General features: G+C 42.8%; 1 protein-coding gene across 1 annotated transcript in view; it reads left to right on the top strand.

Annotated features, from left to right (window-relative positions):
* ALG13 (ALG13 UDP-N-acetylglucosaminyltransferase subunit) overlaps positions 1-14,922 on the top strand; it is a 401,371-nt gene that overhangs the window by 193,680 nt on the left and 192,769 nt on the right. Inside the window, exons 13-14 of the mRNA XM_040325249.1 lie at positions 3,454-3,628; positions 7,872-7,947. Coding sequence (XP_040181183.1) covers positions 3,454-3,628; positions 7,872-7,947 — 251 coding nt within the window. The remainder of the gene's footprint in view (positions 1-3,453; positions 3,629-7,871; positions 7,948-14,922) is intronic.

The raw sequence follows: 14,922 nt of genomic DNA, 5'->3' as shown, positions 1-14,922 counted from the left end.
ATCGGTCATAAACCAGATCCACTGGGGCTAGTCCGGGAACATTCAACCATGGGGCCCACATGCTATCAAATTTACCTCTCGCCCCCCTGCGTTGGTAAATCAACTTTTCTAAGCGGAGTGTGTCACCCATTTGGGCGATCCATTCCTGCAAAGCAGGGGTCTCCGTGGATTTCCAGTGCCTCAAGATCAACTTTCGAGCCTGGAAGAGAGCCCTCGCCACAGCTTGTTTATATACATCCTCTAGCGGCAGCGTATCAAGTATACCCAGCAAACAATGTTTAGGATCGGCAGGGATAGTTGTCTGAAAGACTCTAGTAAGGGTATCCAGGACCTGTGACCAATGGTAAGCGGATTCAATTGCTTTTGGTGGAGGATCACTGTTTATTGGATTATCACTTCAAGTTTCGGATTGCTATCTGTGGACTTTTTTTTTTTTTTTGTTTTCCTTCTCTTTTTTTACTGCACTGGTGAATATGAGCTTCGATGTCCCTCTAAGGACTTTGGTCTTCCTGTTTTTCCTGTTTTTTTTTTCCTATTCATGGACATTCATTTGTGATATGTTTTTTTTGGGCAAATTTATCGTATTTAATTGCTTAGCGCATCTTGTTTTTTTTCCCTATGTTATCACTGTTTCACTATTTACAGTAAGGTGTAGCTTTATTCTGTATTCACATGAGCATTATTTAGGAGCATTCATATACCTATTTAATTTATTAGCGCAGTTGCTTCCAATTTTTTGCCATAATACTGGAGCCTAAATACTACCAAACACAACATTTTTCAGTGGCAATCGTGAGCAAATTTAAATAATTAAAAGGGGAAAGAGAGAAGTCTCTGCTTTCTCTCAAAGCCTCGCTTGTCTATCTAAAGATCTATAAAAAATGGAGCATGGTCAGAAACAGTTTGTACCAATTGAGGAGCGCACTACGGCTGGTAACAGCGACTGGGATACAGCTGTCATGTGGTACCAAATAGAATGTATAATCCCGTTCACTTGGGTGTTGAATTCGCCAAATGTCTATTAATCGTACAGTTTGAAGAGCCTTTTTTTACGCTAAAAATAAGGGTAGGACAAATGTGAGGATTATTTAGAAGCGTCCAGCAGTATTAGTATGAGTGTGAGTATTATTTAGAAGCGTCCAGCAGAGCCATATTAAGATCCCCACCTAATATCGCCCCCCCTCTATATAAAGCCTTGTAGATTATTAAGAATTTAATCTAAACAACTCAATTGTGCATGGGTAGGTAGGTAGATGCGAAGGTAATTCGGCTACCAGCCAAATCTACCTTAACCACTTCAATACCAGGCATTTTCACCCTCTTCCTGCCCAGGCCAATTTTCAGCTTTTAGCACTGTCCCGCTTTGAATGACAATTGCGCGGTCGTGCAAAGTGGCTCCCAAACAAAATTGACTTTTTTTTTTTCACAAATAGAGCTTTCTTTTGGTGGTATTTGATCATCCTCTGCGGTTTTTATTTTTTGCGCTATAAACAAAAAAAACTAACAATTTTTTGAAAACTTTTTGCTATAATAAATATCCCAATCTAAGAAAAAAAAATCTCAGTTTAGGCCCATACGTATTCTTCTACATATTTTAGGTATAAAATAAAATTGCAATAACCATTTATTGATCGGTTTACGCAAAAAATCGGGGATAGATTTGACATTTTATTTTTTTACTAGTAATGGCAGTGATCTGTGATTTGTCAGGACTGCGATATTGCGGGGGACAGATCAGACACTTTTGACACTATTTTGGGACCATTCACATTTTATACAGCGAACAGTGCTATAAATATGCACTGATTACTGTAAAAATGTGACTGTCAGGGAAGGGGTTAACACTAGGGGGTGATCACGGGGGTTAATGTGTTCCCTAGGGAGTGATTCTTACTGTGGGGGGAGGGGACTGACTGGGGGAGGTGACCGATCGGTGTCCCTATGTACAAGGGACAAAACTGATTATAGCGCACACATGCAAAAATGACATTTATCCTGTAAGGCTAGTTAAAAACACCTGAACATATTCAAAAATACGGGGGTTTGGTCACACTATATGGTCATATAGTGACAAGCCCACTTACTGAGACAAAGTACCCCGAATTGGTGGGTCCTAACCTGTTAATAGAAAGAATCTAGTGTCTCAACCTTGGGAGATAAACTCCTCTATATGGGAGAACTGAAGGGACACACTGTGTGTCCTTGTACAAGGGACACACCATCGGTCTCCTCTCCCTGACAGGACATTGATCTCTGTGTTTACACTGTCCCTGGCTCTGTGAGGAGCAATCGCGGGTGCACGGCGGACATCGCGGCCACGCGCATCGGGTCCTCAATGATACCGCGGGCGCTCCACACTGCGGTAATCGCAGGATATCGTATGGCGGCCGCCCAGAGGGACAAAGGGTTCCTGCTGCCGTCATATGACTTTAGGCTGGGCAGGAAGCGGTTAAGAAACGGATGACATCCATCCTCTGGTCAACTATGGACCAAGGTATCGTACCAGAAAGCAGGGAACTCGCCCCCCACGTCTTGGAGTCAGGGGCTGTACTATGAAATGCGAATGGCCAACGATCATTCTGAAATTTTGGTATCTTTCCTGATTGAAAATTAGTTTCTTGTATAAATGCGACTTGTGTCCGCATACACCAGAGTTCTTGTACCATTGTGTGCTTTTCCGGTATATTCAACCCATTAACATTTAAAGATAAACGGGGTATGTTTGTCATTATGGGGTCCAAAATAAGAGGCCTGAGCATAAGCAGAGAGGGAACAGAGAGAAAAAAAGAGATACGCAGCACTTTGACTAAATGGCAGTGAGAGCCGGCGGTGCGGAGGACGGTCTATGTGGATACCTTTTACCCCAGATCCCTGCATAGTTAGATGTGCCTGTTTTAATCATCAACCATGTGAGTTGCTAAATGTTGTGCCTTCATTAAATGTAACCATATTGCTACACTTGGAGGCACCTTTTTTCTCTTTTATACTCTGTAGCTCCTGCTGGATTTTGCTTCTAATCCCCTTGTGAAGGCTTCCATTTGTGGATGGACATTTTATGGATACACAAATTATCACATTGCTATAATCCTTTTTTATATAGACTATAAACGGAAAGACCTATGAATAAATGGCTGTAAAACGAATCATCCGTGTTCCCATTATTTCTTACGGGTATATTTGCTTTGATATACAAGTTCTTTGGATTACAAGCATGTTTCCTGAATGAATTATGCTCGCAATCCAAGGTTTTACTGTTTGTGTGTATGTAATGTAATGAGATAGATGTGTGTGTGTGTGTTTATTCATCAATCCTCTAAAGATGGGATTCCATTTATCATTTCATTAGACCAAATTCTAAAATGCAGATATAGTTTCATGAAACGTATTCAACTTGGGTATGATTAATGCATTTACAGAATTAATGCATGTCTTTAACTTCTCTTTATTTCATAGCTGTTCTCTATGAGTGCCTATACAGAGATGTTTTTGGGGTAGACGAGCGAGAGCTGATCGCAGCTGTTGAGCTTTTTCGAAGTGGCACAAAAAAGAATCGTAACAGTGCATCTACTGGCAGTGAAGATGCCAATTTTGATTGTATATCGGAACATAAAGTGTTGACTGAAATCAGGTATCTGCTCTTACTGCTGAGGACTTAAAGTGGATGTAAACCCAAAATGTTTTTTTTTTATGTCGCAATGTAGAGTATAATATTTCCTATCATCTGTGCCCAGTCTTGCCACACAGAGTTAATCCAGCTCTGAGCAATCCTCTTTTATTGTTCAGTCAAAATTAACAGACTTCCAGATAAAACCCTGTCGAAATACAAAGTCCGTTCCTCTCTCCTTGCTTTGAGTGACAGGTTATTTACATATCTAGCTTGGACATGTTTATCATATGTTATGTTATGTTATGTTTATCATAATATGAGGTGATCCACAGTATACAAAGTGAGAAATCCAGCCCTTCCCCACATAACACATCCTGGTAATATACAATGATCTGTGGATCACCTCATATTATGATAAACATAACATATGATAAACATGTCAAAGACCAGGCCCCTTTTTGCGATTCGGCACTGCATCGCTTTAACTGACAATTGCGCGGTCGTGCAACGTGGCTCCCAAACAAAATTGGCGTCCTTTTTTCCCCACAAATATAGCTTTCTTTTGGTGGTATTTGATCACCTCTGCGGTTTTTAGTTTTTGCGCTATAAACAAAAATAGAGCGACGATTTTGAAAAAATTTTTTTGCTATAATAAATATCCCCCAAAAATATATATAAAAAAAATGTTTTCCTCAGTTTAGGCCGATACGTATTGTTCTACATATTTTTCGTAAAAAAAATATCACAATAAGTGTTTGGCTTGCGCAAAAGTTATAGTGTTTACAAAACAGGGGGTATTTTTATGGCATTTTTATTAATATTTTTTTTTACTAGTAATGGCGGCGATCAGCGATTTTTTTTTTTTTTTTTTTTTTTTTTTTTTTTCTTTCCCCCGTACTGCGACATTATGGCGGACACTTTTGACACATTTTTGGGACCATTGGCATTTTTATAGCGATCAGTGCTATAAAAATGCATTGGATTACTATAAAAATGCCACTGGCAGTGAAGGGGTTAACACTAGGGGGCGGGGAAGGGGTTAAGTATGTCCCTGGGTGTGTTCTAACTGTAGGGGGGGTGGCCTCACTAGGGGAAATTACCGATCTTCTGTTCATACATTGTATGAACAGAGGATCAGCATTTTTGTCCCTGGCAGGACCGGGAGCTGTGTGTTTACACACACAGCTCCCGATCCCCACTCTGTAACGAGCGATCGCATGTGCCCGGTGGCGATCGTGCCCGCCAGGCACACTCACGGGATTCGGGGGCGAGCGGGCGAGAGAGCCAACGTAGAGCTACGGGCTCTCGCGCAGGGGAGCCAACCTGCCGCCGTAAAACGACGGCGGCAGGTCGGCAAGTAGTTAAACCCAAAGGCAAATGTTTACTCTATTGCAGCTTGATGGCTGCATAAGGCTACTTTCAAGATCCATTTAGCAATTTGAAATTTCTCACAGATTGCAAAACATATTACACTCCTAGAGCCACATCCATATGGAATAGAGTTTGTGGAAAAATGAAGAGTCAAAGACTCTGGGTTGGACTTTGTAGGCAAGATGGACAAGAGTACAATAAAAAAATATATTTTATTAACAGTGAGTCATTCACAAACCAAGTATAGAAAGAGTTAAACATACACTAGACACAAAAATGTATAAATATACACAACTCTGTGACCAGAAGATTGACCAAAATGGAGAGCGGTGAGTCAACGCATTTCGCTTCGTCAGGACACACTTGGGGATGATCGAAAAGAACAGGTCTCGCTATCTTATCAGCACACAATTAACCCATATGAGAGACTCCAAAGTAGACAAGGGGGGATGATATGTCCGAGGCCTTTCAAAACTGTGTTTGTTTGGTTCATAGCATCAAAGACTTAAATTCACCTAATCAGACAAATATAAGTCTTGTTACTATGGGTAACAGGCAGACCTGTCTCTATCACAGAAAGGTGCGGCTGTATGTAGTCCAAGAATCTGTAAAACCGGCATGGATAGAGTAAAATTCAGTATCCCCCCCCCCCCCCAGGGGGTTGATGTTTTCCTGGGGGGTTTTACTCTATGCCTGTTAAAGATTCTTGGACTACGTACAGACGCACCTTTCTGTGATACAGTAAGACCTGTTCTTTTCAATCATCCCCAAATGTGTCCTGACGAAGTGAAATGGCGAAATGCGGTGACTCGCCACTGTCACAACTCTGTTCACATCAGAGTTGTGTATATTTATGTATTTTTGTGTCTAATGTATGTTTAACTCTTTCTATACTTGATTTGCTTGTGAATGACTCGCTGTTGATAAAATATAATTTTATAATCGCAAAACGCATGTGCGGTTTTGCACTGCTGCAGATGGGCATGCAAATTATTGTGGCAAAGCCACACCACATTTTAAGTGCCATTGGAAATGTGTGTGTGTGTGTGTGTGTGTGTGTGTGTGTTTTTTTTTTCTCGTATGATTTAATGGTTTTCTTCCGTGTTTGCTTGTTGGTTTTTTTTTTTTTCTTCCATCTTCACGCAAAAAAAAACTGGGCAGTTTAAAAACTGCCTTCATCTGGTGATTCTGCCAATTTTTCAACAGAACAATCTAAGGTATCGGACAAATCATTTCCCATTGGCAGGACAATATACAATGGTCTGCTTTTATTTATGTTAAATCTTTATCCCAAAAGGAACAAAACTGTTGCTGTTATTGCTTATAAAGAGTTAGATGGAGCGTGGCTTCAATTGTAGTATCTAAATCTGCTAGTACATCTAATGTTGCCCTCATCCCAGACTGACAATGCTGTTGTCAAAAGGTCTGTTGCGTCTTCATCAAGCATATAGGCACTCCAATCCAGGTTGTGTATAACTTCCAGATCATCAGGTCTAAACAGAAAGGAAAAAGCCTAAAGTAGAAAACAAATGTAGCTACCACATCTAATGATTGGTAAGCTAAGATGTATTCCATTTTTGATTTGGGGGTTTAACATACCTCCCAACTTTTTAAGATGGGAATGAGAGATTGAAATTTACAAATGCAGCAATTTAGAAATCTACAAGATTAGAGGGTTAACTTCCTAATGCCACTATGTACCTAATCAAGACTACTGTAAGAAAACCAATTATGGGAACAAACATACAGCATGCAAGCCTTGATGGTGGATACCAGGGCGTTGGTCCTTTTGTGTTCTACCCTTGTTTTAAGCAGCAGAAGCATCTGAAAGGGGTAGGCTCATCTCCTTGGATACAGTGTGTTTTTTTTTTGTTTTTTTTTACCTCCTAGGATCTTTTTTGAAGTCTAGAAATTGGTCCTGCTAATGGAAGGTCTCCAATCTTCCAGCGAAATTCCACTTCTGCTTGATGGTAGAAGATGCACGTATCTTAATAAAAGTTTTCCTCTTGTCTGGCTCTTTTTTAAAGGCTTTCTCCTTTTGCAACCTGGTACACATGTATTTATAGAGTAACTTGCAACAACCAAACCCCCTCCCCTTCCCACAGACATTGTTTGGGGGTACTTCTGTCAGAGGCTCTTCCTGCCCACATAGCCATGTCATATATTCAGAGATCTGTGAATTGATGAGCTACAAGTTCCCTCTGCCACTGTGGCAGCAGACTTGGTTTTCAATGGAATAAAAAGTACAGTAATTGCCACAATTTTAGTTCGTTGAAGAGGGAGCTGGGTGAAGAGTCTACAGGAATATGGCATTACACTGGTGATCCACTAGTTGCAGGCTCCTGTGAGAAAAATGCACTTTTACATTGCCAAGATATGTGCTGCTTTCTTCCCTCCCTTTTTTTTTATTTTAGGCTTTAAGAAAAATGAGGCAGAAAATAAAGCTACTCGAGCCAAAAAAAACTAAAATTAAATGCAATATTCACCTTTTTGCCCAGAGATTTCCACCACAGTAGATGTCCTCCATCTAACTTCACTGAGCCTAGGCTGTTTTGAACCTGCTGCAGCCATTGATAGAGAAAGGCTAGGAAGCATAGTGAGCTCATCTTCAGATTACTCTGCTTTCAATTTACTGTACGCATACATCTTGCCAGCTTTTTCCTTCACACTTTTAGTCCTGCTGTACAAAGACTGCAAGAGGCTGATGGTGATTTCAGATACTAACACTGCTTTGTTTGCGTCTAAAAAATCAATATGGCAAGGATTACAGAGCTGCAACAATGTGGTCTGTGTGTGTGTGTGTGTGTTTTTTGTCCAAAATTTTGCTTTAAATACAATGCTTCCTCCTTTTTGGTGATGGTACTGCACTTTTCCTTATTTTTAAATGTTGCAGGACTGAAGAGTGGGAAAAGAAAGGTGGGGAGATTTCAGCAGAGGAGAAATCAAAGGGCAGTGCAGAAGAAGTGAAGGTAATTGTTAAATCAACCATTCCCCCCCACTGGTACCACAAAACAGCGGTGAAACTAAAAAAGCCAAACAATGGGTCTTTGTGTGTGTGTGTGTGTGTGTGTGTATAGAATATATAAATTATATTTTGTATTTAATATATATATATGTATATGTGTATATGTATATATGTGTGTATATATGTATATGTATGTATATATATATATATATATATATATATATATATATATATATATATATATATATATATATTAGGGATGCACCGAAATAGAAATTTCAGAACCGAAACGAAACCGAAATAAAAAAAAAATTCAGAACGAAACCGAAAATTACTTTTCTTTGTTTTCCCCCCTATTTCATTTTTTTGGCACAGTGGCTGCGTTTGATGGGCACAGTGGCGATGTGTGTTGGCACAGTGGCTGCATGCGATGGGCACAGTGGCTGCATGTGATGGGCACAGTGGCTGCATGTGAGGGCACAGTGGCTGCATGTGAGGGCACAGTGGCTGCATGTGATGGGCACAGTGGCTGCATGTGATGGGCACAGTGGCTGCATGTGATGGGCACAGTGGCTGCGTGTGATGGGCACAGTGGCTGCGTGTGATGGGCACAGTGGCTGCGTGTGATGGGCACAGTGGCTGCGTGTGATGGGCACAGTGGCTGCGTGTGATGGGCACAGTGGCTGCGTGTGATGGGCACAGTGGCTGCGTGTGATGGGCACAGTGGCTGCGTGTGATGGCACAGTGGCTGCGTGTGATGGCACAGTGGCTGCGTGTGATGGGCACACTGGCAGCAATTGATGGGGCAAACAGGCAGTGGCAATAATTGATGGTTATAGTGGCTGGGTTTGATGGCACAGTGGCTGCGTTTGATGGGCACAGTGGCGACATGTGTTGGCACAGTGGCTGCATGTGTTGGCACAGTGGCTGCATGTGTTGGCACAGTGGCTGCATGTGATGGCACAGTGGCTGCATGTGATGGGCACAGTGGCTGTATGTGATAGCACAGTGAGGCGGCAATTAATGTTTTTTTTGGTAGTCAGATAAGGCAAGCATGGCTCAATAACACAAACTTTTTTTTTTTTTAAAACGTTTGTGTGTTATTGAGCAATGCTTGCCTTATCTGACTACCAAAACAAATATCAATTGCAGCCTCACTGTGCTACTGTGAAAAAATGGCAGATAATTATTTATTTTTTTACCTGGTCACCTCAGTTAACCACTTGCCTCCGCCCCCCACCAGGAACTAGCGATTTAACAGATTAAACACAGTAGTTACTAGTTAGTCCTAACAGGTTTGGTTTTGTACAGATTGAACTTAGAGTGCTTGCTTACTGTAGTGGAGGACACTGCTAGGTTCCTCCTAGGCAGGCAGTGTGATTGCCTCAGTCTCTCAGCCTATGCTCCGACGAGTCGCGAGCACGCTCCGAGTCCTCCCCGCCTCCGGCCGATGACGTCACGCGGCTCACGCGGCTGGATTAAACCAAGAGACTCCCCCATATGGGGGAGTCCAAACAGGAATAGGAGCTAGGAGGACAAGGTGGAGCGCGGTCAGCATTCGGCACACAGTTTGTACAGTGCCACTGCTGCTGCTATGTGCAGGTCTGGCGGCCAGCGTGTGGGTCTGCATTCATTGTGAATGTGAACATTGCCCCCCCCCTCTAGTAAAAAATGGTATCACCCAGCTTTATATCGGCATTTTAACTTTATTTCGGCAGGGAGCCAGAAATGCTAGAAATGCTATTTTCGGCCGATATGTATCGACCACCGATAATCGGTGCATCCCTAATATATATATATATTGTGTGTGTCAAATCTGCTGAGCTGGCTGCTGAGCTGGCAGCTGAAGGCTGCAACCTGAGCTTCCTCAGCAGTGCCATAGGCTGATCGCCTTAATGTCACTCCCCATTGATGCAGTAATTCATGCAAACCACCCCCCCCCCCGACCAAGTTTTGAGTGCATACTATACATGGACGTACTCTTCAGTAAGCAAACTTTGCTGTATTTAAAAATTCCTTTTTTTAATTTTTTTTTATTATTGGTCTGTAATTTTCTGACACACTGAATTCTGGGTTTTCACTAGCTGTAAGGCAAAATCCTCAAAATGTAAAAGAAAAATGCTTGAAATATATCAGAGTGTGTGTGTGTGTGTGTGTGTATTCTATATAATTTGAGTTTCACTTTTTGATGACATTTTTTATTTTTTGAGATGCACCTGTAGCTTTAAACCACACCTAAAAACGAATTTTATTAATTGTAATCGCTTTGTTTGTGGGTTCACATACTTTTTTGTTTGTGTGTTCTCAGATTGGGCACATTGTCTATTCTTGTGAATTAGATGAGAATCAGATCGCATTTTATGGAAAATGATTGCAGAAAAAATTTAATTCTAAGTGGTTTACATTCTTGCAAGTGTGTGTAATAAAAATAGGTAAATGGTGGGTGTATGTAATGTAATATATATAAAAAAAAAAATATATATATATATATATCACTACTGTGCAAAAGGTGTGCGTTTTTAATTTTTTGGGTTTGTTTTTAGGCAGATGAATGTGAATAGTTTTTATTAACCACTTAAGCCCCGGACCATATTGTAGTCAAAGACCAGAGCACTTTTTGCGATTCGGCACTGCGTCGCTTTAACTGACAATTGCGCGGTCGTGCGACGTGGTACCCAAACAAAATTGGCGTCCTTTTTTTCCCCATAAATAGAGCTTTCTTTTGGTGGTATTTGATCACCTATGCGGTTTTTAGTTTTTGTGCTATAAACAAAAAAAGTGTAAATTTTGAAAAAAAAATATTTTTTCCTTTTTACCATAATAAATATCCCCCAAAAATATTTTCTAAAAACGTATTTTTTTCCTCAGTTTAGGCCGATACGCATTCTTCTACATATTTTTCGCAAAAGTTATAGCGTTTACAAAATAGGGGGTCGTTTTATGGCATTTTTATTAATATTTTTTTTTACTAGTAATGGCGGCGATCATCTTTTTTTTTTTTTTTTTTTTTTTTTCAGTACTGCGACATTATGGCGGACACTTCGGACACATTTTTGCGACCATTGGCATTTTTATAGCGATCAGTGTTATAAAAATTCATTGACTACTATAAAAATGCCACTGGCAGGGAATGGGGTTAACACTAGGGGTCGGGGAAGGGGTTAAGTATGTTCCCTGGGTGTGTTCTAACTGTAGGGGGGGTGGCCTCACTATGGGAAATAACTGATCGCTGTTCATACATTGTATGAACAGACAGGCATTTCTCCCCGGACAGGACCGGGAGCTGTGTGTTTACACACACAGCTCCCAGTCCTCGCTCTGTAACGAGAAATCACGGGTGCCCGGCGGCGATCATGACCGCGGGGCACACGCACGGGAGTCGGGGACGAGCGGAGGTGCACGCGCGCCCCTATTGGCTGCTGGGCGAGGTGACGTATAGCTACGTGCTCTCGCCCAGCAGAGCCGACCTGCCTCCGTAAAACTGCAGCGGCTGGTCGGCAAGCTGTTAAGAAAATGGAAAGTAAATGAAGAGAAATCTAAATCAATGTCTTGAGTTTTTTCCTAAAGGCCAGGGGATTCACTTCGCTCAACCCTCAGTTGTTTTTTGTTTCCAGACCCACCCAGGAGCACGACCTGTTTTCTTTATCGTACACCACGGGATACAGAGTCTTTATCTTTACATAATGGGTTATTGGACACTGGCACAACCAATTGAAGACAATTCCCCTCTATATAACCCCTCCTATCAGGAAAGCACCTTAGTTTTTTCGCCAGGGTATAGAAGGTGTTGGACGAGCGAGGGTGTGCTAAGGATAGCTCTAAGAATAAGAAAGCCCTCTGAGGGTAAAGGAGCTATACTTTAAGGATCCATCCAAGACTCTAAGAATCTGGATGGGATCCGGGCCTCACGAACGAGGCGTCGCCTGTAATGTCTCTTCGGAGGACTGGGCTCTGGGGTCCAGCACTTTCGCTACAGCAGCTAAAAGTCCTGGTCAGAGTCTTTTACAAGGCCCAGGGGAGAGGTATCCTTTAAATAGGAGCCCATATCCCTGAAGGTTGGCACACAAATCCCGCCGAGATGGGTGAAGATTGGTGCTGTCTGAATTTTTTTCAGCAAAAAAAACCTGCAGCGGGGATAAGGTAAGAGGAAAGGAATCCTAAGAACAAGCTTAAGGATCCTTTTCAAAACTATGAATGAATGACTTGTATAGCGCAACGCATGCGAACTGAATCGCCCCTGGGCGCTTTTTCCAGCCAGTATCTGCTTGGCTGGTGCGGTCATTTTTACCCCTTAGGATCATGACACGCTAGGGACACAGTCATACACACATATATACATATATACTGGGCCAATTTGGACAAGATCCAATTTACCTACCAGCATGTCTTTGGATTGCGGGAGGAAACCGGAGTACCCGGAGGAAACCCACGCAGACACAGGGAGAACATGCAAACTCCAGGCAGATGGTGTTGTGGTTGGGATTCGAACCAGCAAACCTTTTTCTGCTAGGCGAAAGTGCTACTCACTGCAACTGTGAGTCGGGTGTCTTCTCTTTTGGCCACTGGAGGGAGCAAAGAGCTGAGTTTACTCGCCTCACTCTGCAAAGGTGTCAGATCCACAGGAAAATGCACATTCCTTCTGCTGCAGAGCTCTGCATCAAAACGGCCAAAAGCCTCTCTCCTCCCAGAGACGCTGAGATCCCAAGAGGGGACAAAAGCAGCATGGTATAATCGGGGAGAGGCTCTCCCTGATCCCTCACAGCTGCCATAATGCCCTAGATGCGCGTGCTTTATCGGCAGAAGGGGGCGGAGAAGGATCTGAGCGTGCACACGTGGATTTGAAAGATGACGCTCAAACAGGAGCCCTTAAAAGATCATGGAGACCGGCAGCTCTTCCCTTGGGACACAGCAGCAGCAGCAGTAGTAGTAGCAGCAGCAGAAGGGGCACGTAAGCTCTATGTGGTTGGTAGGGCACTACCAAGAGAGACACCCACTCTATAGCATGAAACTGTGTTTAAGTTGCATACTTTATGTAGATTGCTAAACTGAGCACAGTAGTATATGCTTATTGGTACCTCTGGTTGTTGCTTGTTAATGTCTTCCCTTAGGAGTTCAGGGACTAAAAAGGACAAGAAAACAACGCCGCCTGAGACAGGAGGCTCTAGCCGCGCCTGCTCGGTACCTTCCTCCCCTGTAAATCTTGATTTACCAATACAGGAGGAACCATTGCCACCATCAGGAGTAGCTACTTCTCCAGTGGCGCCTGGGCCTGCATATGTCACTGAGGACACTTTTATCGCAGCCATGGAAAAATGGAAGGGAAAGATCGCTACGCTAATCGCAAAGTCCTCGCAAAAGCACAAAAAGCGAAGCAGATCTCCTGAAGAGGAGAAGGATAAGGATGAGAACACATACAGAGGACAGGGATGAGGAGTCAGATGGATCAGGGATTTCAGAACACTTTTCTGCTTCCCAAATGCTAAGGTCACAGGTGCAATGTTATGCTGAATCAGTGCGTACTACATTCAAGTTGCACTCTTCGGAGTTAACTGAATCACCTGTCTCCTCCCTGGGCTCATTAAAATCCCTGCAGGGTGCGTGCTCTTTTCCAGTCCATTCTTTAGCTTTCTTTAACAATCTACGCAGAATGGTTACACCCAGACAAGCGTTTCTCACCTCCAAAGAAATGTGATATTCTTTATCCTATGGAGGAAGAGTTTTCCAAGAAGTGGAGCCTGCCTTTGGTAGATGCATCCATTTCTTGTGTAAATAAGAACCTGTCTTGTCCAGTGGATAACGTACAGATGTTTATAGACCCTTCGGAAAATAAATTGGATTCTTTATTGAAGTCCTTCCTTCTCGCTGGGTCAGTTGCCCAACCTGCTGTAGCGCAGCAGGCATGTGTCAGGTCCTCAAGGACCAGGTAAAACATGGGCTGAAGGACCTGCCTCCAGAACAAGTCAAACTCTGGGAAAATTTGCCTAAAGCCTTATGTTTTACAGGTGATGCGATGAGGGATTCGATTCTGCAAACATCGTGTCTCACACTTCAACTGGTGCATATGCGCAGAATTCTTTGGCTAAAGCATTGGTCTGCAGAGGCACCATGCAAAAAGCTTTTGACTAGTTTCCCCTTTCATGGCGATCGCTTCTTTGGGGGAGATTTGGAGAAATATATCCAAAAGATATGGAGTGGAAAAACTTCTCTATTACCAGAGAAGAACAAGAGACCTTGTTTTAAACATTCTCTCTCCCCGACTCCTGGTAAATCTACCTCTAGCCAGTGGCAATGGCATTTTCAGCCAGCCACAAAAACTAAAGAAAACCAGGCCCAAAAGAACAAGAAGCAGTGGGGTTCAAGGGCTAACAAGCAGAACCCCAAAGCCGCTGCATGAAGAGGCGCCCACGCTCGGCCAAGTGGGGGGACAGCTTTGTCAGTTTTCAGTGGCGTGGCAGACAGAAATCCAGGACAGATGGGTCGTATCCACAGTATCCCTAGGGTACAAGCTGGAATTTCAAGAGATCCCATCTTCTCAGTTGCGAAGTTCAAGGCTTTCCAAGGATCCTTTAAAAAGAGCGTCCTTCAAGGGATTGGATCACTTTCTATCCCAAGGGGTGATCACAGAAGTACCCTTAAAGGAGAAATGTTGGAGTAAAACCCTGAACCTATTTGTGATCCCAAAGCCAGAGACGTCAGACCCATTCTGGACCGAAGAGCTCGAAATCTATTTCTGAACATTCGCCATTTCCGAATGGAAACGATCAGTGGTCGCCACCCTACAAAGCGGGGAATTCATGGCGTCAATAGACAGCAAAGACGCATACTTACATGTGCATATCCATCCCACTCACCAAAGATTTTTAAGGTTTGCCGTAGAACATCGCCACTTTCAGTTTGTGGCTCTGCCCTTTGGTGTGGCTACTGCACCTCTGGTATTTACGAAGGTACTAGCCCCTCTGTTGGCAAATCTCAGAGCACA

This window comes from Rana temporaria, chromosome 9, assembly GCF_905171775.1.
Source record: "Rana temporaria chromosome 9, aRanTem1.1, whole genome shotgun sequence".
In the NCBI taxonomy this organism is placed as follows: domain Eukaryota; kingdom Metazoa; phylum Chordata; class Amphibia; order Anura; family Ranidae; genus Rana; species Rana temporaria.
This window is presented reverse-complemented; position numbering and strand designations above follow the sequence as displayed.